General features: G+C 42.6%; 3 protein-coding genes across 5 annotated transcripts; 1 reads left to right on the top strand and 2 right to left on the bottom strand.

Moving 5' to 3' along the window:
• Positions 1-504: 504 nt before the first annotated feature.
• Positions 505-5985, bottom strand: ints5 (integrator complex subunit 5). The gene is made up of 4 exons (XM_070913631.1): positions 5891-5985; positions 4132-4384; positions 1860-3836; positions 505-1672 (listed from the first exon to the last, which is right to left on the bottom strand). Exons 1-4 carry the CDS (start codon positions 5983-5985, stop codon positions 953-955), a joined length of 3045 nt encoding a protein of 1014 aa, XP_070769732.1. The 3' UTR covers positions 505-952.
• A 1984-nt stretch (positions 5986-7969) lies between these two features.
• Positions 7970-12095, top strand: LOC139291171 (phospholipase A and acyltransferase 3-like). Of its 3 annotated transcripts, none has more exons than XM_070913114.1 (5): positions 7970-8066; positions 9462-9525; positions 9693-9801; positions 10042-10310; positions 11191-12095. In XM_070913114.1, exons 2-5 carry the CDS (start codon positions 9511-9513, stop codon positions 11311-11313), a joined length of 516 nt encoding a protein of 171 aa, XP_070769215.1. In that variant the 5' UTR covers positions 7970-8066; positions 9462-9510; the 3' UTR covers positions 11314-12095. The 3 variants fall into 3 exon arrangements, with proteins under 3 accessions (XP_070769215.1, XP_070769218.1, XP_070769217.1); XM_070913117.1 differs by having other exon boundaries at positions 8005-8045; XM_070913116.1 differs by having other exon boundaries at positions 8039-8091.
• Positions 12096-12330: 235 nt separating this feature from the next.
• scyl1 (SCY1-like, kinase-like 1) lies at positions 12331-21698 on the bottom strand. The gene is made up of 18 exons (XM_070912756.1): positions 21560-21698; positions 20747-20887; positions 19804-19926; positions 19468-19694; positions 19125-19215; positions 18731-18886; positions 18247-18405; positions 17916-18023; positions 17564-17677; positions 17293-17448; positions 16991-17179; positions 16644-16719; positions 16269-16466; positions 15562-15707; positions 15344-15433; positions 14618-14938; positions 14073-14151; positions 12331-13978 (listed from the first exon to the last, which is right to left on the bottom strand). The coding sequence occupies exons 1-18, from the start codon at positions 21665-21667 to the stop codon at positions 13854-13856; spliced, it is 2607 nt and encodes an 868-aa protein (XP_070768857.1). The 5' UTR covers positions 21668-21698; the 3' UTR covers positions 12331-13853.
• Between the last annotated feature and the right edge of the window lie 659 nt (positions 21699-22357).

The following is a 22357-nucleotide window of genomic DNA, read 5'->3' on the forward strand; positions in this document are numbered from 1 at the left end:
TACAATTAAGGGCAGGGCTAATGGATTACTATATAATGCACAGCTTCCATTATTCTGTCCAATTCCTATTCAGTAGTTTACAACCTGGGGGTCAGGACCCCCACAAGGGGTCAGAAGATGTATCTTAGCAAGATGATTATTAGGGTATAAAATACAAATTAAAAAAAACTCTCCTACACAGAGTTTTGTTCATTTTTCAGAAATGTCTCTAATGTTTGCTTTTTTTCTTGTAAAATAAAGTATACTTTTGCCTCCTAAGACCCCCATTATTAAAATGAAGAAGGAAGAACCACTTCCCTGTGATTTGGTGCTTTGTATTAAGGGATCCCAATCAAAAAAGGTTTGAAACCACTGGCTTAGATGATTTACAGGATGAAAAGAACATGGTAGTAAGATCACTTTAGATCACCAATACAGTCCTGCCAGAGTACATTTTAGCATCAACAAGGACGATCAATTCAAGATACATTCTGGGATGAAATGAAGATTTATTTTGTGGTTGAAGTGGTTGAAACAACAGTTTGAGCGAATGCAAGGCATGTTTGTAGCCACAATTTTAGAATGTGAACAATCTGAAAATTATAGAAAATAATCTATAAATGATTTAGCAGAGTTAACTTGTGTTTTCTAACCCAAAATGACACTTTAAGGCTGTATTTTGTGTGAAACAAACTCTGTATTAACATAATATACATGTGTGCCATTTCTCTTGTCTCCTTGTCTTTCTCTTAGAAACAACTAGTTAGAAACGTATCAAGTCTAAAAATATGGTACAAAAGATATACACACACACATACATGCACACAGCTATACTTATACGTATGAAACTGAAGTACAGTGATCGCAGCTTTGCTTTTCACTCTTGGAGCAATGTAACACAGTATTCTGTCTAGTTTACAGTCTCTATTTATTCCTTGTCATCTGCTCTTCACAGGTTGCTCCCAACTACCCTTTAAAGCTGGAACCGCCAGCACAGGTGTCCCAGTCTATCTATGTTTTTATGCAGGACACTGTGGATCGGTGCAACGTATCTTGCCACGTCACCGTCCCGTGAGAAATCCCTGCAGAAGAGGCCCTTCTCTGAGCTGAAGACAAACTTCTGGGGCATGGGCCCGTTGCCCCTCACGTACTCCCACACAGCCAGCAGCAGCAACCTCACCTCGAAGGGAGTGAGGTGGGGGAAAGCTTCGTGGACATTGGCCAGCACGGGAGGCAGGAGCTGGCCCTCTCCCATGCAGGACACCAGGAGGCAGGAGGCCTGGAGGTGCCACGGGGAGTCTGTGGATAACATCTCGCGGGACGCCTCCCAATGGGACAGCAGAGTGGCCAGGAGGCCTCTGAGCACAGCTGAGCAGTAGCAGAGAGCCGGGCGTCCAGCTGCCACCACCTGAAGCAGGGGGAAGAGCACCGGGTGGGCCTCAAAGCAACGCCGAATGTGGATGTCTCGCTCCACTGTGGTGCGGGCGTGTTCTTCTGGGGGCCAGGACAGTTCACCATTGGCCACATCCGGACAGACGTTTTCCACCAACGTGACTGCAACAACCTTGGCTGCTTCAGCGTTGATGGGCGCCGGCTCGTCAGGGTCGGATGGTGGTCGTGAGCCATTGATAGAGCCGTTGAGACCTGAAGAGCTGCAACACTGGACTACGACAGCCAGCAGAGTCTGGACGTTCTACAGAGAGAAGACAATGACGGTGACACATTGACACATTATCAGTCTTTTCTGCTGCAGCACATTAAACACATAATACACGTAATAACACTTTTTACAAAAACATATCTAGGATCTTTGATCATTTTCAGGTGTTGTTGAGGTAATAGTCACATGCAGGAATCAATGAAAAGCTCAAATTGCTCACCTGAATGACACCTGATGGATCAGGCAGCTGGGTGGCAGTGCGGACCTTCAGCCCCTTGCCAATCACCCCAGCATGAAACACAGACCACACGCTGCCAGAAAAGTTGACGGTGGTACCGAACCGACAGTTGATATCCAGCAAAGAGGCTCCGAGGTCAGGGGACACGGATGGGGAAGTCACAGGGGCACCAGACATGTCTGCAATCTGCCCTCCAAACAGGTCAGCGTTGCCTTTATGCAGTGCTCCCTCAACCAGCTGCTGAAGTACCGCTTTGAGAGTGAGCGGGGAATACGCTGCGAAACGGGACAGGAGCAGGACTGAACAGTTCACCGCCTCGCCCGCCTGCCCCCCATCTCTCCCCACCTTTCCCCCTTCTCCTCTTCTCCGCAGCGTAAGAAAGAAATGAGTGACAGCAGCACGGGAGAGAAGGAGCAAGTGTGCTGGGGAGGAGGTGCGAGGGAGTGGGCTACAGGACAGGAGGCGCACTGCAGCGTGAGATACAGCCGGGTCACCGTGGAGAAGGAGCGGCCCGAAATCATGGAGGTTTCCTGAGACTGCTGAGCCCACCTGGATGGCCATGGAGCACTGAATACCTGCTGCTCCTCTTCTCTCCTCATCCTGACTCTGGATGGCTGCGGCCAAGTTAAGCAGCAGCTGCCTCAGCTGCCGGGGCCCCAGAGTGTGCGTATGGATCTGGGCCACACAGCGAGCTACAGCTGCAGGAATGAGTCCCGCCATGCAAGAGGAGAGCGTGGTGTGGAGCTGCCAGGCCAGAGCCAGCTCCTCTGGGTTGCGGGCCTGTGTGAGAAGCTGGCAGAGGGCCTCAGTGGCCACGCTGGGACCCCCATAAACCGACAGCAGACAGAGCAACTGGTGCAGCCAGAGGTGGCGCTTCCTCTCCAGTCGCAGTGTCTCGGCACACAGCTCACCTATGTGAGACTGGAGCTCCTCCAAGAAAGGGATCACCCTCTGGGGCTGAGAGGAAGCAGGGTGATGGGGGTTGACCTCAACTCCATCTGAGCGATTGAAGACCAGTTTGTGGAGATGCAGAAGCAGCATCTGGAGGAGGCGATCGCAACCCTCTCTGACTCCTTCATGAGGGGAGGGTGTAGGGCCGGAGATGATGACTGAGGCAGGGGTCGCTGTGTCTGCCAGAAAACGGAGCACCCGGGCCCCTCCTGATGGGCTCTGGCTAACAAGATGGACAGCTAGCCCCAGCATGTTATCCAGTTCCTCTCTTGGGAGGCCCTGCAGCAAGGCCTGCAGCTGGAGCAGGACAGGAGGGCGTAGCAGCTCTACCAGCTCTGCAGACACAGCACCAAAGAGGTTAGGGGACATTGCAGCCAGCTGCAGCAGAAATGGTACTGCAGCACGGCGGAGTTGAGGGGAACTCTCCCAGGATGTTGAGGATGAGGTGGGAGATAGAGGGCTTGATGGACTCAGGCTTTCCTGAAACATCCTGAGCAGCTCCTTCCTGATGCTGTCTGAGTGGTGCACAGCAAGGTGTCCAAGGATTCCCACCACTGAGCCAATCTTGGGCACTCTACTACCTTTATCCACTCCCATCACCATCAGTCCTTGGTCCTTAGCGCCATGGGAGCAGAAGTCCTTGAGTCCACATGCCAAAACTCGGCTTATGATAGTACCTGGGAAGGCGGAGCCGATGTGAGCCACCACCCAGTCAAAATGCGGGGAATGCTGAACTGAGGTGTCCAACAGAGCATCCACACAGGCGTCAGGGCACCAGGCCAGCATGGCGGCCAAACACTGGGAGTAGGCCTCCATGAGGGACCGGGTGGCAGCGCAGGACATCCAGAGCTGGAGCAGCTCGTTGAGGCTGGAGGAGTGGGGGGCCACCCTGCGGCCAGCATGTTTGCTGCTGAGCTGACCCAACAAGTCCACAGCCCAGGCGGATACCAGAGGGGCCCAGGCCCGGGGGTTGAGACGGATGAACTCTGACAGCACACCATGAACCTCCTACAGACAAACAGAAATAATTAAGGCAATTTTCTAGGGAATTTCCCGACCATTATCATATTTTTATGAATGCAGGAAAACACTTAGGTTAGCAAGATTGGGCGGAGTCTGGATCTGTTTCTCTTGCGTGCCTATAAAACCAATTGAAACACTTTACATAACATTGGGCTACAAATAAACCTCAGTTGATCTGAGAAGAAACCTCAAATGTGTCTCTTCATCTATAATTGGCTCAACAAAATACATTTTCATCACTTCAAGATGTCCTATGTGTGTCCTTGTGTCATCATCACACCTGTATGATGTCCTTCAGGTTGGAGCTGACCCCGGAGCTGGCTTCACTCTCCGTCTCCAGGTTGTGCAGGAAGGCAGAGACATGCTCATCGTAAACGCCCCTCAGATGCTCGAGCACCGCCCCTCGACAGGCCGGCACTGAGCGCAGCAGGCGCACAGCACAGCGGGCGTGTTCCCGGACACTGAGCTTCCGGCCCTGAACGGTGTCAATGCCACTGATGAAGGACTTGATCTCCTGGGACAGCTCCTGGGCGCTAGAGCAGAAGGATGGACAGGATGAAATGATGGACAAAGAGGGAAGTTCAGAATCCACAAGCAGAAAGTTATGAGGAAGAGGAATAAAAAAGTGTGAGTGTGTGTGTGAGAAGGGAAGGTTCTTTCGGACCACCCATGAAGCACTATTTATATGTCACTACTAACAAGAAAGAGAAAGAGATATTTTATGGCTGCAACTAATGATTATTTTGATTATTGATTGATCTGCTGATTATTTTCTCGATTCATTGTCTATGAAATGTAAGTAAAACACCCATCACAACTTCCCAGAGCCCAAAGTGACGTCCTTAAACTGCTTTGTTTGTTTGACCAACAGCAGCAAATCCTTACACAGCAGACGCTGGAGCCAGAAACTGTTTGGCATTTTTGCATTAAAAAATATGATTAGATTATCAAAATAGTTGCAGATTCATTTTCTTTCGATTGAGTAAATGACTAATTGTTGTGGCTCTAACGTATTTAGAATTGGCCTAAAATATATTAGGGCTAAAACGATACTTGATTAATCAATTAGTTGATCAATCCTCAACAATTTGGTAACTGATTGTTTAAATAATGTATCAAGCTAAAATGACAAAACACATGCTCTATCCAGCTTGTCAAATATCCAAGTTTGCTGCTTTTCTCTGTTTTAGATATTTGTTCTTTTCTTTTACTTTGTAATAAAATGAGTTTAAATCGACAAAGTTTCAGGACGTCGCTTTAGGCTCTGGGAAGCTGTGGAAGGCATTTTTCATTATTTTCTGACATCTTGTGCACTAAATGACTGATTGATTCATCGAAAAAAAACAATCAGCAGAAAAAAGCGGCAACTGTAAATTATTATCAATTCATCAGATTTTTTCCTCAGGTATCGATTTATCGCTTAGTCAAAGTGGATGTCTTCAAGATGGTTTAGTGTTTACAACAAAGAAAAACATAAAATCCTCATAATACAGAGGGTGGACCTTGGCAATGTTAGACATTTTAGCATGAAATTATTTTGAACAATTAATTAATTATCATGAACGTTACATAATATTTTGGTGTCATCAACTAATTGATTTATTGACTTAAATATGAATAATGGATAAAATCTTTAAATGCATTGGAGTCTTAGAATATGTTCCATTTAAATCTTGTATAAAATAAAAAATACCCATAACATTTACTGGATACTGCTCTACAAATACGTTGGTCAGGACAAATAATCTCTGTAACACAACATTTCTGGGCTCCAACAACTTGTCATGTGCATATGTAGCCTTAAACAGAGTACATGAATAATCGATCAACTGGAAAGTACTCAATGTAGCCCCGACGTCTGTTGTTAAAACAGCAACTTTGAAGGTGAGCTGGCCGTGTGGAGCAGCGTAGTAACATTGACCCATTCATCTTCGTACGGTTAACTTAAATACAAAACAGAAAACATGAGCTAAACTGACTTTAGAGTCTACATGTAGTAGTTCTGTCAGTGCAGCCGCTTCCTCTACAGCGCCACTCACCTCAGGACAGTCTGCGGTGTGTGAGTGTGTGAGCTCTGCATCGCTTTCAGCGGAGTCCCGTCAAACACCACCGACATCGCTTGGTCTGTTAACATTAAAGCGTCACATCAAATCCACCTCTCGGCTATGGGGCTTCAACGTGAGCGATTGGGACGGCTTTTTGTTATTTTCTCTGTCTAGTTTCAGGACAAAAATACATCGAAAGGCCGCTCCAAAGCCGGAAGTTAGGACTTCTTCGTCGTTTAAGGAAGGCAGCCCGTCACAGACAGCTGACGTCACTGGGGACATCTAGTGGTACTCACTGGATTTATTTATTTATTAATTTATTAATTTATTAATTTATTTATGTGTCAATGTATACATGAATAAACTCGATGTAAAACAAAGAAAATTAACTAAAGAATATGTAATCTGACAATTAATCATTATGATTCCTTATTCTGTTCAATTAATTGCTCATGGTGGGAACTGTTGGGTCATTATAAAGAGTGCAGTCTAGACCTGCTCTATTTGTAAAGTGTCATGAGATTACTTTTGTTGTGATTTGGCGCTATATAAATACAATTGAATTGAATTAATTCTAAAATTTTAAAAATGGGATTGTAAAATACATTTTAAATTTAAATTTGACTTCCTGTTATTCCATGTATTCATGTGCTTGCCATTTATATTCCATCTCACAATTCAAGTGTTTTCCCTGCTTTAACATTTTCATTTCATCATCACTTTAATATAATATAATATTGATATAATAAAATATGTAAGCAGCTTGTCACCTAAATACTAAATGAGGTCCAATCCACAGAGCCGCAAAAGGACCTTGTTTGGGGACAAACAGTATAAAATCAGACATGTCTTTAAGACATGAAGTTTACTGTTCCACCATTAAGAAGGGTGAACAGCTGAACTGCATACTGGGATGATGAAGAAGCTCAATGAACGGTGGCAATGTTGTGGCCTCTAGTATAGCTGCTGGTGTATATGACAAAACATAAACAACACGAGACAAGACTATCAGTCCATCATTCTTGAAGGATATTACAGTATAAAATAGTCTGTCTATTTTCTTTTGAGCTAATGCCCTGCACCCTGTCATATGGCAGCAAAAAACTCTAGAACTATTAGGTTGATTTGAAATTACACTGGATCCTGAATCAGTGATATGATCTGATGTTTATTTGCGTAAGCAAATGCCAAATGTTTGTTTAAAAAGGACACCAGTTTTGGTATTAAGGTTTTTACTTATATATAGAATATAGAATTAAGGTAAGTTTTGTCAATGATGCTACTCTGTAGAGAAATAAAGTGGGAATGAGCAATAATGGGACACCAGAAAGAAATCAACGTATATGTAAACACACTGTTTATTTAGTGTACCCACAATCAAAGAAGAATGTGTCCAAAAATGTCAAATGTTTACACTCTGGCTGATTTTAAGGGCTTGCAGTTTATTCTTAAGCCACAATGATTAAAATGTTAGTTTAAACAACAAATATAGGCCATCACTGGCAACCTTTTACATTTGGCATGGGTCTCATGACACTGTGATTGTGTAACAAAAGGTCATGTCGTTATCAAATAGATTTTAATATTACTATCTGTAACAAACAACAACTCAGTTGCCACTTTATCAGGGACACCTAGCAAAAACTAATGTTGTCTAATACAACAGTCCTGCAATAAATCCTCCCTTTATGAAGATTATAAGGTTCAGTTTGTGTAGTGTTTGTGTTTTAGAGAGGTGTTAATTTCGCAGTATGGTCATTTTGGAGATTGTAGTTTGTGGTGCTCTTGAATTATATTGCGTTGTACTGACAGATGTGTCTATTATTTTGGCCACTCCATTCATATCAAAAAGTGTAGGCTAAATAATAAAAAACACTACTCTATAATGTAGTATGATATAAGAATAATGCAGGGTCTTCCTCTTATTATTAGCATCATCATCATCATCATCATTACTATCATTATTAGTTGTTAAAATTGTGTTCTTAGCCTGATGTTGGCGCGTACATTTTGACCTTTAGGATGAACCTTTTATTCTAAAGGACACGTGCTCTCCGACTAAACTGAGCAGCAATCAGCTGATCGCTCACAGCTGAGCTTTGGTGTCGGGCTCTTTGGTGCCGTCTCTTGTTTTGAAACTACAGGTGAGGTGAGGACAGCGTTGTTAACGGTAAGAAGACGGACTGTCAACAAATGTATGTAAACTGAACAGTAATGTCAGCTGAGGCTCGTGTTCGTGATGCTACAGTGTTCTATAGCTGATGTAACGTTAGCTAAAAACCAGCGGCAGTTAAAGGCATTTGGATGACGTGAACACAAGTCAGTTCAAGCTAATGACTAGCTTTCGGCTACATTGATGTTTCGTCGCTTGTAGTGTTTGTTTAAACTGGGGATCTATCTTGCACTGAGCCGAATACACATACTACTTTCTTCGGAATGAAATGATCTACTTTGTCTTCATTACAGCAAAGTGAAACTGAAATGATATGAAGTAGTTTATTAAAGCTACCTGGCAGATATCAACGCATGCGCACATCTTAGTGCTGCTTATGTGATGAAAAAATACCCACACTCTTAATGTTAGCATCTTATTCCCAGTTCTTCTGTCATTCTACATTTTGGACATCTTGACAATAAATTGTGTATATAAATTCAGTTTCCGGTTTATCAGGTACACCTACCTAAACTGATGCAGTCTAATACAGCAGTGGTAAATCCTAAATCCTCCCTTCATGAAGGTTAGGTACTGTTGAATTGTATTGCATTGAACTGACAGGTGTTTTTATTATTTTATCAGCCCCATTTGTATCACTGATGGTAGGCTAAATAACAGAAACACCTCTCTGTATACAACGCTGTACAGTAAAATAATGTTGTGTCAACACCTCTCTAAAACTGTTTCAACAGAAACTGAACACTAACCTTCAGGAAGGGAAGATTTATGCATTAGTTTTAGCTGAATGTACCTAATGATAAACTGGAAACTGTGTATATAGATGTATTAAATGTTTAAATGTTTAAGTGCAATACATATATAGTCATACACTTCAGTGCAACACATACATACATATACATTGTTATTGTATATATTTTTTTACTTCATTGTTCACTTAAATACTGTCAATGTGTATATTTTTTATTTTCTATTTCTTATTTTTATATTTTGTACATACTTTTAGTTCTAAATTATGCTACTTTACTCTTGAATGGGAGCACCGGTACTGTACAATTTCCCCCCGGGGATCAATAAAGTATTTCTGATTATATACAGATTAGCACATTATCTGGGTAATGGATCATCTGCATGTGTGGACAATACCAATGTAAACGGCACATCAGCATTACATTATAAGTACAGCATTAAATACATACACAGACAAGGAAAAATGTAAATATATCCTTAAGATGCTGTATTCATAGACTTGTATACTTTTGAGAAAACAAACACATAACACACACAGATGCCTTATCACCAAAGGGACAAGGACAGTCAAACATTTTACCTTTTCTCTGTATTTCATGTCGTGTGCTTATATTTGGTCTATGAAATGATATGTTCCTGCAGGTGCTGAAAGTCAACCAGTCCGAGGTTTACAGACGAAACAAACACTGACATGGCCCCGACACTGGTACAGCAGTTATGTTTCATTATGCAGTGGGCAGTTTTTATAGTGTGTCTTATCTTTGTTTAACCCAGATTAAGTCAGAGGGTCCCGCAGGTCAAATATTTTGCAGTTGTTGCCAAACAGTCTGTTGCACAGTCAAACATTTTTTTCCCTGTATGTTTTAATCCAAGTATGATGAGAAACCAGAGCTTGGAGACTTGATTGAGATCTTCCGGGGCACCTATCAGCACTGGGCTGTCTATGTTGGCGATGGCTTCGTGGTCCACTTGGCACCACCCTGTGAGTCACCCCCACGCGACTGTCTGGTCTGCTACTCCCAAATCCTTACCCGTCCCAGTCTGGAACAAAAACCAGCCTTATACGACAGCCCACATTCACCATTTTTCAGACCGCTGAGATTGTTTGGTTTAACCAATTAATAATTCATAAACCACTCAAAAAACAAATATGTTGCAATATTTAGCGCATAAACCAGCACGCATTACGTCCGTTTCTCTCTTTGTGTCTTTTTATTTGTAGCTGAGGTCCTGGGTGCAGGCACCAACAGCATGATGTCCGTCCTGTCTGAGAAGGCCATGGTGAAGAAAGAGGAGCTGTGGGACGTGGTGGGAACCAACCAGTGGAAAATCAACAACAGCCTGGACAAGGAGTACAAGCCCCGTCCGGTCTGCGTCATTGTGAGGGAGGCCATTGCGCTGGTGGGCGAGGAGCTGCCGTACTGCGTCTTCAGGGGGAACTGTGAGCACTTTGCAAACGAGCTGCGCTACGGAAAAGCAGAATCCCGGCAGGTCAGTGGACCCATGTTAGTCTTTTACATGCAAGACTCTCTTTGGGGGCTGGGGTGAAAAACAGACAATGGTTTCCCAATGTTATACAGGGTGTAGCCAGTGGAGTCTTGTGTAAGTGTGTGATGAGTTTTGTTTTTAGTTTATTTATTTGCACAAGTAATAAAACACAAAGAACATGATACATTAAAGGGGTAAAACTGCTGGAGAGATTAAAAAACAACAACAAAAGGGCTATAAAGACATTTTCACCAAAAAAGGCAATAAAATAATAATATCTAAAATTAAAGTTTATCAATAAAGAAAGAAAACGACAATAAAATAATTATAAACACATTAGCACAATTTACAAAAGACAATGCTAATAGGAATCGCTAATAACAGGCACAGAGAAGATACTAGGCTCAAGTAGTCTTGTTCATCCGCATAAATTAGAAGTTTATTTGGGAAGAAGATTGTGTTGGCGGCATCAGACATCGTCAGGGACGACAAGATGCTTGGATTTATTTCTATCATTTTCACTGGTGTTCACCCATTTATCAAGATGGAGACATGGATTCTGTGTTTGACTTAAGAAATATTAGAAAGTAACAAATTAAAAAAACAAAAAACCCCAGAAAATTTCATCATGTGAACAAGGAATTGATCTATTTTTTCAGGAAGTAGGCAAGGTAAAAGTTATCATGTCGGTTACAATGGATTAGTGAACTGTCATCCTCTCCGACAGCATAATCTACATTATAACAGAAAAGGGAATGTTAGTGGTACTAATGTCCCAATATGTGATGTGAGTGATATGTGAGTTAATGGAGTTTTGAATGTCAAGAAGACTCTGCTCATCAGATCTCTGCTCACTAACTAAAAGATGTGCGTTTTTCTGCAGGTACGTAAGGCAGGAGAAACCGCCATGGTCGCAGGTGTGGCTGCAGTGGTGGGTCTGGGCATCGTGGCTCTGGCAGGAGCTCTGTTTGGAGGCGGCAAAAAAGAAAACAAGAACACACAGTAATGGCTGTCCCGGGTCGCCTGTTCAGGGGCTTGATTAACAAATCACCAGCAGAGCCTAACTTATGATCGCTCTCGGAAAACACAAATTTACACGTAAGCATCTGTGATTTAGCAAGAAATTTGGTTGATTTCTATCTCGTCTGCTCAACTTACCCTCCATCTGTCCCTCATGCCTTCTTTGGTTTGAATAACAATGTGAGGCTGGTTGGTTTGGGATCATGGTCTTGTATTTTTCAGACTTTTTAAAATTGCTACAGACGGGACATATAAGCACAACAAATCATATTTCCACTAATTAAAGTGCCAAGATGAAATCTGTTTTAATATGAAGATTTTGACTGTATATGTTTAGGATTGTGATGGAAGTGAGATTCAAGGTCAGGGGATCTTTTCTATATAAAAACAAATAGTTTGCTTGTAGTGAAGAAATACTAGTAATTACTTGAATCAAATCTAAATGGCCCTGAAGTGTAAATGTTGATTGTCGCCAATACTTAATGAGCTTTTCAACAATGTAATACAATATTTTACATAATCAAAATAAGCTAAATGTAATGCCATATGCACTATGACCTGCCATTCATTGTATGAGTGCCTCTGTGAACTGTGGGTCCTGGCTGAAAGGAGACGTGTGGATTGAAGTAGTTTTAACTCTCCCGCAGTTTTCTTATGACATTTTATCTTAAATGAGTTCACAATTTCACTCGAATTTATAACACTTTGTCTTCCTCTGACATTAAATTGTTTAATTGTTTTGAATAAAGAATAATTTGTGTGATTCTGGACGGTAGTCTGTCTTTCTGCAACGTGGGTCCCCATGGTCACTTTTGTTCATTTTAATTTCTAAGCATTTGAATTGTAAGCAGCATGCTGTATTATATTAGTATTAAAATATTTAGGCTTTGAGATCTCTCATACCCTTCACTGTCCCCCCTGACGTCAACTCACTAAATTCTTGGCTCACACATTTGCTGAGGAGGTATGTAACTACAGCCTTTTAATTTAAAAAAGAAGCATGTTTATTTTGATTGTATTTATTTTTAGAATAGCTCGCATGCTACATGATTTGGATTCTCTGTAAAAGGTTGCATCCTCAGTCCACCAACACCGCTCAGTTGCTTGCCTGACCTGACCACCGCATACCAAGACATTAGCTCCAGTGGTGACAGCTGTTGATTGTGTCAGCTGGCTTAATGTATACAGCATCGTCTACGGTAAGTAACACCAAACCTGACAATACCACATCCAACACAGACAGGGCAGGTGGGGTTATACTGGAAGGTTTGATGAAAACACAGAATCTGCTGGTGGGAGACATTTCGGGTCCACTTCAGAAATGTACTGTTAAACTTGGGAGTTCTTGAATGTGATCATACAGAGCAGATCTGTAATTAAATAAAGGCACAAATAAAAGAGTGAAAGCAACTTTTGAGGATCCACCCTGAACACAACCAATACTGTCAAAAATAACTGGATAAATCTTACTTCCTCAGATGATCCCAAACGGTTTTAGTGAGTTCTGCAGGATTCTACAGGTACTAATGCATAACAGGACCTTTGATAAAGATTCAAAATAAAACTCCTTTGATTTCATAAACCCTCCACCACAGCACTACCCCGCATAGGACACACAGAAAAGGCATGTAAACACATAAGTCGATTCTCCCTTGAAACCTGTTCTCCAGCCCCAGTTTCACTACTTATTTCCATCATGTGCTCATGTGTCTGCAGTGCATGTTACACATTTACAGATCTGAAACCAGTCAAATGTGTTGCCTGTCAGCCCAGTTCAGTACAGTAAAATACAGTGTTGAATGTGCAAAGTAAACACAACACATTTGTAGTTCTTTGCCATGGAACCTTTTGTTAGGCCACACTAATACACAAGTGCATGCATGGGTTGATTTTAAGTCTTAAATCTGTAAATTAGTGACAGCTGAACTAAAACATTCATATCCACTGTGAGTGTGTGTGTGTACCGAAAAACATTCAGTATAATAATACAAGTTTGAATTCTGTTATTTATCTATATATTTCTCAATTTAAAAAAAAAAGTGTCATTTCTTCATGTCATTTTAAGACAAGATGCACTATTTATATACATTTACTTTACAACTGCACCTTCATGAATGATGTATTTAAAACAAAACAGAGGGACATTTTGTGTGATCAACTCTGGCTTCTGCTGCGAGGAGTGCTGCGCTGTGCTGCTTCATGTCTTTCTGGATTTTCTTTTCAGCTTTTCCGTCTGTTTCCGCTCCGCCATCCATAATAATGCATATATAAAGCACTGGATTGTTGCTTTTTCACCCATCACAAGCAGAGAGTCATCAGAACAACAGAAACATTTTCTTCTGCTCAACCAACAAACAACGCCTCTGTTATAGCGACTGTTCACAGTATTTTATCCACTGCTAATGCTTCTTTCTGTTCCTTTGTTTGTGGAATGTCAAGCCTCCATCCACTGCTCCGGGTCCAGTCACTGTGGTCCACGTTCCTCCCTCTCCATCCGCACCCTCAAATCTGTCTTTGCGTCCCTCGTCAGTCCAGCTTGCGTGCGCCCAGTTTGAGAGGACCTTTAGCAGCTTTGCGCTCGGCCCGTTTTGCCTCCAGCTCTTTCCTCCTCTCCTCCCGTTTCTTCTTGGACAGCTCGGCTTTGCTGAGACCTGGTTGACAATAAAGACAGGCATACAGTAAGTTACAGTAAGCAAATATAAAAGGTTCATATTTCTGATAAGGGGGGCCAGCTGACAGACTTACCCTGGTTCCCATCCACTGACTCCCAGCTCTCCTCAGCTCCCCAGTCTCCTGTTGCCTCTGCACCCCAGCTATCTCCAGCCTGACAAGGAGAAAACAAACTCACCACTGAACTGACATGTCAAGATATTCCTGACTATTTCATTCTTTCATTTCGTCTCCATGTTTTTTTCTTGACCAACTTCTCATCAAGAGAATGTCGTATTCTTACCTTATTTAAAGGAACAGTCTTACATTTTGGTAAATAAACTTTCTTGTTGAGAGCTAGATGAGAAGATGGGCACCGCTCTCATGCCTTTACACTTCATATGAAGCGAGAGCCAGCAGCTAGCCTAGCTCTGAAAAAGTTTCAGCACGCAATTCCCCATAAAACCATACCATGTCTATTTCACACTTCAGTCGTTGTACTAATTAGAAAAATTAAAATGTTTTAATTTGTGAGCTTCTGAGGTGCTGGTCGCTGGAGTTTTTAAATTACTTATTAATTTCAAATCTAATCAACACTAATTTAATCCGTTTGTCTCTGTCACCCCCCCCTCTGTCCTCACCGTGGTGGCAGCGGTGCCGGCTGTGTTTCTCTGGGACACACTGGCGAACAAATCATTCTGACTGGCCCCTTTGGCTGCACTGCTGCTGTCCCAGTTGTAATCACTGGTTAACCGCACCCCTTCAGGCAGGGGGAGCGTTGCGTTGGTCAAGGTTGTATCCGTGTCTTCCTCCCCCCAGTCATTGCCCCAGCCTTCCTCGCCCGCAGAGCTCTGACCCTGTCCTTCCTTCTCGTTGGACCAGCTGTCATCGGCGTCCCAGCCTGAGCTGCTCCAGTCAGAGCTCTGCTTTTTCACCGCCGTGGAGGACGACGACCGGCCCACCTAGATATCAGAGAGATGATGAAAGATTGAAATGGAGACTAAATTAAATATAAAAAGCTAGAATTGTATCCACATTGACAACAAAGTTCTTGAACTTGAAATCAGGAGTGTCAGATCACAAACTGACTGTGAAAGAAAGATTTTCGTTCTTTCACATCCACATAAACAAATCCCCTTTGTTTTCATTTGCTTCAACACTATACATGGGAACATTTCCTCATTAACTATTTCAGCCCAGTATCGAGCATATAACATATACTAGTAGAGGTAATGGCATTAGGCATTTTATCATTATTACTCACAGTAGTGGAGCCAATAATATCAGTAGTGTTAGTAGCATTTGAAGCAGTAGTATTAGCACTAAAGGTAGTATTGTATAATTGATCCAAATGAAAGGGCTCGTACTCCTCTGTCACTGGCCTTCTTTTTCGACGATGCCATTCCTGACCAGTCAGTGTTCCAGTCATCCGGCTCAGTGTGAGCTTTCTCTGGGTCCTATATGAGAAAAGAGTCGACAATGTATGAGATTTGACATTACAATTAAGTTACAACATAATCTCACATACGTGTATCTCATCGTAATTTGTAATGTTTTCTGTCAGTCAAAAGTGGTGAAATCTTACCTCCAAACTTCCCCAGTCCTCCTCCTCATCCCAGCGGTCTCCTATTGGCTCGTCGTCATTGTCTGTAACTTCAAGAGTCTGTGATTGGTTGGCACGACTAGAGGCAGCATGGTGAGTCACCGAGGCTTGTGTTTTGTCTTCAGAATCTGAGATAGAAGGCAAGAGACAAGGTTTCAGATAACATATTATAACACAATATATTTAGGACTTCTTAAAGGGGAACTACGCCGATTATACACATCAAAGTGTGTTTACATGTCTTGGGGGGTACTAGATATGTGAAAGAGTTGTATAAAGCCTTTAGTGGCTCCAGAGGGAGCTGCACTAAGTGTGATAAATTGCCTCAGGTAATGCCACTTAAGTCAGCATTTGATGAAGCTGAAGAAGTTTGAAAAAGAAAACAATCCCTATGTGTGGGTGTGGACTTAGAAAGACGTGAGCTTGCCAGACCCCTGTAGCTCGCTCCTAATCTCTGCTTGAGGTTGGCAGCTTGAGGCTACATTAGTTGCTACTAGCATAACACAACCGAATCTCTGATGAAACTGCCAGTGGTTGAGTTGCATTGAGGGTAATGTAGACACCAGGCTTTGAGAAGGAAGAAGAATGTGTGGAATAAAAAAAGATAACATCTGTGCTCTTTTTAAAACTGCCCATCGTGACTCCAACAATGTTACAGGAGTCGAGCAATTCCAATGTGATAACCCTACCAGGTGTGGGTGCTCCATCAGTGGCACTAGTAGGGCTGGTGTCATTGGCGGGTCCTCTGCCCTCAGCTGCTGGAGCCCCCTCTGCCCCTGGAGCGTTGCGGATCAGTTTAGACGTCAGCGAGGACACTCCAGTCACAGCCCAGCCGGCCCAGCTGGAAGAGGCCCCTGCAGGCTGAGCACACGACCCTACGTCCTTTTCTGTAGGACAGACAGGAGAGAAAATAAGTTCTTAGTTTTAGAATTTCAGAAATATAAAGAAATGTGTCTATTAAATCTGCTCCCAATATTTGAGTCAGTCGTAGAAGTATTTGTTTACTTTCCCCCAGAAATTGCAGAGAGAGCAGACTTTGCAGCTCAGCGCAGTGTGTAACATACCGATATCAGCCAGCTTGGTGGGGTCTTCTGACACAGTCTCCAGCTTGGAAAGGAAACTCTTGATGGCTTTGAATGCCTGACAGAGAGAAAGGCAGGAGAGAACAACAGAGGAGGTCATGCAGTATTAACGCCTGTTACTGTGTTGGGGTATACATGAGAGTACGCAAATCACATTACATCACATTCTTTACTATCCAATAAGGACCACCATGACTAAAAATTAATGAGGCATTTTGCTGATGATAAATAACAATCTAAATACTGTTCATATAGATAAATTCAATACAGAGTAATTATATTGCAAGGCACAGGCAAACCATGTGGTCACAAATCTTAGTCATATGTACCTGGTCCCTGACGCCCTTATCAGGGTCAACAGTAATGACACAGAGGGTGGGCAGGATGCGGCCTGCAATCTCTGTTACACTGTAGTAGTTGTGTGTGGCGGCGAAGCCCAGTACTCCAGCGGAGCGTGAAGCTGGAAAGGGGTCTTTAGTGGCTCTTGAGAAGGCAGAAATCAGAACACGTTGTCGAGTCTGTGAAGAGTGGGATAACAAAATTCTTCCATTTGAACGGATTCTCTCTGAACTTTGGTTTAAGTATTTTTTGCATTAAACTAATTAAGCACAGTGGTGAGGGTGTACTTTACCCCGGCATTGAGGTAGGAGGCGATCTTGCCCAGGCAGACGGTGGTGTTGCACCGGATTGGGCCTTGTTCGTCTTTGGCCTGCAGCCGGGCAAAGTGACGCATCAGTTCCTGGTTCAGGTTGGTCTCATTCAGCTTTGGAGCCAGCAGCAACATAGACTGGAAAAAGAGAGGGAGAAACAGAGAAGAGTTACAGCTACAGCAGGCCAACAACATCCAGTGCACAAGTAATAACACCTCCTGGTTTGTAGGTGTGTTAAAGAATGCAAACTACCTTCACAGTCTGTTCTCTGATGGCAGGGTTGGTGTCTGTGAAGCCGTGAACAACATGAGGGAAAATCTGGGAATTGACTGCTGCCTCATTCAGATACTGAATGAACTGCTCCATCTGAGACGTGGACAGGGAGAAGCAACAAATTTAGAGCAAAACAATGTTTTTATCCTTCAAAACAGCAGATACTACTACTACTCCTACTTTAAACTGATGTCATCTTTCCTTGCTCTAGAGCTGCAAGGTTTTCTTGCTGGATGGAACATGGAAAAATTTAATGAAATAAAAACACAAACAACATGTCCACTGAATCACCACAGGAGATAGTCAGTGGCATGATATCGGCCTTACATACCTGCTGCAGCAGTCGTATCCTCATGGCCCTGTCTGTGGAGGAAAACATCTTCACGATAACAGGGATGATCTTCTGTTGGTACTCTTCTGCTGACAGGAACTTCCCCACCTGGCAGACAGACAGGGAAATTAAATAAAAAGTGAGCACTTCCAAATGGGGCCTGAAATGAAGTGTGCACTACAATACCAATACCAGTATAACCATGTCTTTGACTTTCTTTGGAAAAAATTTTTGTCTATGTTTTACTTTGTCAGGGATGCTTAGAGACGGTGCAGTATACCGTCTGATATTTAATTAGGTGTGAAAGTTGCCCGGGGAAGTAAGAATTCACCTTGAAGAGCGGTGTGAGGACTACAGCGCCTGCATTGCCAAACTCGAAGGCGGTGAGCAGCTGAGGCAGGACCTTGTGTTTACAGAAGTCTTCAGGGAAGGAGTCCAGATTATCACTCAGATCCTGGAAGAACTGCTGCTTCTCAGCTGGCTCCTTGATCTGGAGGGAAAGTTTATAATGTATTATATTATTATTAATATTTGTTATACTATTACATTAAGACTTGCTTTTTACAGTTAAAAAAACAAATCAATTCTATAAATTCTATGGTGTATTATGACAACTACCATTTCTCTACAGTTTCCAATTGGTACTCGCTGGTAATTGCTTCATTAAATTAAACAATGTGCCCCACACGATACTTCCATGAGAACTGTTTCTATCTTGATACTCTACGTTGTGACTTTACTGGTGAGGTTTGACTGTAGCACTATTACAAACACCACTAAATGATAAAGCTGTGTCTTTATGCAAGTCTGTGGACCTGTATTTCCTCCAGGAAAAGGTTGCTCTCCACAAAGCTGTTGCTGAGGAACCCCCCTGGGGCTCGACAGTTCTGGAGAAAGCGGGCTGGGTTGGGCCGAGCTCGGGGGTTAGCTCCCACCAGCTCACAGTAATGAGGGACCAGGGCCTTGGGGACCTGCGGGAACAAAGAGGACACAAGAGAGAGAGAACACAACTCTGTGAATAGCACTTCTCCATGACCAACATGTCTGCCCTTTAATCCAAAATAAATAATACAATAATCTAAATATTTCTAATTTTCAGCATTCCTTATAACAACCTGAAGTATCTTTAGAATATCAAAGTTTAAATACACCATGGAATCAATGACAATGGTGCTGTAATTACACAAAAGAACTGTCAAGGTGACATACCTTTCCCAGTGAACGAAGGGAGGACGTGCGAGGTAGTGGCCCATTGAACACCTCCCAGATCAGGCAGCCTAATCGCCACACCTCCCCTGCCCTGCAACAACATGCATACAGTTCAATACAAAGGCTTCTGCAGAACACAAGGCAGTAACCAGAGTCGGGTTTAATATCTCATCACTTTACTCAAGTATCTTTACACAATCCTACTATGAACATTTTCTTAATGCTGCTCCCCTTTTCTCTCTGTATAACATAGTATTATTATTATTCTGACTTGCTCCTCTGAATGTGTGTGTTTTAAAAAATCTTTTTTTTATTATTATTATTATTTTTTTTTTACTCTTACCATTTCTCTCCACTGCTATTGGGCGTCTCTGGTGGGTCATATTTCTCCATGTCTGGGTAAACAGCCTTGGGGGCGGGGAGTGAGACCCCGCTTGGGTCACCCTGTTCAGGGACCACATGGTCGAGGCCACCGAGCTTCCACTCCCCAGCTCGATCCACAAAAACTGACCATACACCCAAGTTGTTATGGAGCAGGTGGCAGTCGTTGACCAGGAAACTCAGAGCTTTCTGTGGGAGGACGCAAACAGCAAAGTGGAGTGAGGGTTTACAGAGGACAGGTGACAGAAATGGCTCAACTATGGCTTCCCTGAAAGTATCAGATGGCTCCTATCCTTACCACTATCTGGTGCAGTCCCCAGGAGACCTCCAGGTCCCCAGCTCCACCCTTCTCTGCCTGGGCCTTCAGGTGGACTGACAGGGGAGTCACCTGCTCAGTAACCAGGTACAGGCTCTTCTCTGTCTGTGAAACAACCGCAAGTAAAATCAATCATTAATTTATGTGTATGTTTTATTGCACCAGCTTCTCTGCAAAAACACTCAACTTATTAGCTGAATGAAAGGCTTAAAAATAATATCACAATAATAATAAAAACCTATACTAATACATATATTTGACCTAGTACTCACATAACATAATGTTTCATTATAACAGTATTGTTTCATGACCACTGATTTCTAGTAAAAGGCAATAAATGTAAATACTGAAGTATTAACATTAATAATGTACTAATCTAAAACAAGTTAAACACAGCACAGCCTTGTACACACAGTAAAAGGGATTTAAGGTAGGAATTATACTAAGCTAAAGATTTAGGCAACTTCCCAGTTACTGCTCAACTTCAGCCATTATGATGAGTGGGACGCATCTTCAGAATTATGAATATGCACCCAACAAACACGGAGGAAAACCATGAACGCACAGTCTTCCTAGCGTGTAATCTTCCCTTGATATATTTCCAATTCATTCTTTTGGCAAGACATGCAATAAATGCACCAACAGATGCACCAATTTCACGTGTACAGCAGTAGTAATAATAGTACAGCATAACTGGACTATTAGTTGGGGATAGTTTATGATCTTGTTGAGCACACAAAACTGAGAAAAACAGTGTAAGAACATTATGTAGTTCACTACAACCTTTGGCATAATCACACTCACCTCTATCTGAAGGTAAACATGCAGAGAAAAGCAGAAGGATGGGATGAGACACTAATTATATGTTAGTTACAGGTTACTTACTAATTTGCAACATCTCACTACAATACCACATAACACATACCTCCAATCCATCCACATAAGCCAGGATGTTAGGGTGACGCAGGGTCTTCATGCGCTTGAAGGCAGCCTTGGCTAGCTGGGTTTGCTGCTCTGTGCCCTGTGCTACCTCGTACACAAACACCGACACTGGCTCTCCATTGGTCTGAGGAGACAGGTTGGGGTGAAATTAATCACTCACATAATTGACATGTGATATTTAAACCATTACCATGTGAAATAATAATCGTTTGCTTTGTACTCACATCAAATAGGAAGTGAAAAATCAAATATATCACCACGTCATATAAATTATAATAAACAGGATGAAAACAGGAAGCGAGTGCCTGGTTGTCATTATCTGGCCCTGCAGTGATGATGATGACACTTGACAGTCCAGATTGAGCTCACAATCGGGACTGTGAGTTATGCGAGGTGCTGTCAGTGATGAGGGGCGACGCCTTTATAAATGTGATAACGTATTAGCTTGATAACGGTTTTAATAACCGTCGTTAACTCGGCTAAAACGGGGTGACGTGGCGAGAAATACGTGTCTGTGTCTCTCGGGGTAAACAAAGCCTGGACTCAAAACGTTAGCGAAAACTAACGACACATAGAGCAACCAGAAACATTAAATTGGCACTGACATTCAACAAGAGAGAAAGATACTGACACGCCTGACATGTAGGCACGCTAATATAAAACCGGATGTCGTGTGTAATGGCTAAATCAATGTAGCGAACAGATACTAATGCTAGCTAGCCGGCTAAGTGACGGGCCTCCATAACGAAGCGAGCTAACCGTTGGCGGAGGATCGGGAGCTGTCTGCCTCTTTTACCTTTCGCTTCCCCCGATGTAGACTCCATATTCCAGACTTTTCTTGGGTGTCTGGCAGAATTTCATAAGCAAAGTCTTTGACAGGATCCCTGGCAAAAAAGGACCACATCTCCTCTTTCCTCCACACCTCATCAAACACATACACACACACAGCGACAGGAGAACTAAACAGACTGCTAGAAGAGGCTAGCTAGCACACGGCACGGATGTAAAATGACTCCGTGTAAACTTTGTTTCAGCACGTTGGTTCCGCAATAGGTTGAACAGTCCACCTATTCAAATTCCATAGCAACGGCATGTAGATAAGAACTACATTTATACGAAATTTAACCTTGATGAATTCCTTTCAATTGTCACAATCTGAAATTATGCCCAAGTCTTTTTTTGTGAGTCACAACATGATCTTGATGAGGAAACCATTTCTGAATACAAATAATTAGAACAGTTCAAGTTAATATCAGAGACTGACATTGGCCCAAAATGCCCCTAATTGATTGTGGTAATATCATTGATTACGAATGTGTTTGGGAATATGCACCACTAAAGCGCAACACACTTGCATGATGACTCGGTGACAACTTTATTTTGTTTATTTAATCTGTCTCACATTTGTGCATTTTTCATGCTATGACACATCTGTGTAAGCATATTATGTACTAAGCAGGTCTCATTAAAACTTGTGTCATCACAGATGACAGGGATGCAAAATGGGTTCTCTTTATTAGATGCTTAGAACACTTCAGTCACTACTAACTGCAACAGATTCAAGGTACAGTACCAGGGTTTCTGCAGTGTTCAC

The sequence above is a fragment of the Enoplosus armatus genome, chromosome 10, assembly GCF_043641665.1.
Source record: "Enoplosus armatus isolate fEnoArm2 chromosome 10, fEnoArm2.hap1, whole genome shotgun sequence".
NCBI classification, from domain to species: domain Eukaryota; kingdom Metazoa; phylum Chordata; class Actinopteri; order Centrarchiformes; family Enoplosidae; genus Enoplosus; species Enoplosus armatus.

Bases quoted from the DNA above. Each gene is read 5' to 3' on its own strand.
- LOC139291171 (XM_070913114.1), top strand. The intron at 9,802-10,041 runs GTGAGTCACCCC...TTTTATTTGTAG, and splicing joins GGTCCACTTGGCACCACCCT to CTGAGGTCCTGGGTGCAGGC. The intron at 10,311-11,190 runs GTCAGTGGACCC...GTTTTTCTGCAG, and splicing joins GAAAAGCAGAATCCCGGCAG to GTACGTAAGGCAGGAGAAAC.
- scyl1 (XM_070912756.1), bottom strand. From the start codon at position 21,667: ATGTGGTCCTTTTTTGCCAGGGATCCTGTCAAAGACTTTGCTTATGAA. The intron at 18,024-18,246 runs GTGAATTCTTAC...TCTGTCTGCCAG, and splicing joins TCCTCACACCGCTCTTCAAG to GTGGGGAAGTTCCTGTCAGC. The intron at 15,434-15,561 runs GTAAGATTTCAC...TTTCTCATATAG, and splicing joins AGGACTGGGGAAGTTTGGAG to GACCCAGAGAAAGCTCACAC.
- ints5 (XM_070913631.1), bottom strand. From the start codon at position 5,985: ATGTTAACAGACCAAGCGATGTCGGTGGTGTTTGACGGGACTCCGCTG. The intron at 4,385-5,890 runs GTGAGTGGCGCT...CTTCTGCTCTAG, and splicing joins ACACCGCAGACTGTCCTGAG to CGCCCAGGAGCTGTCCCAGG. The intron at 1,673-1,859 runs GTGAGCAATTTG...TTCTCTCTGTAG, and splicing joins ATCCATCAGGTGTCATTCAG to AACGTCCAGACTCTGCTGGC.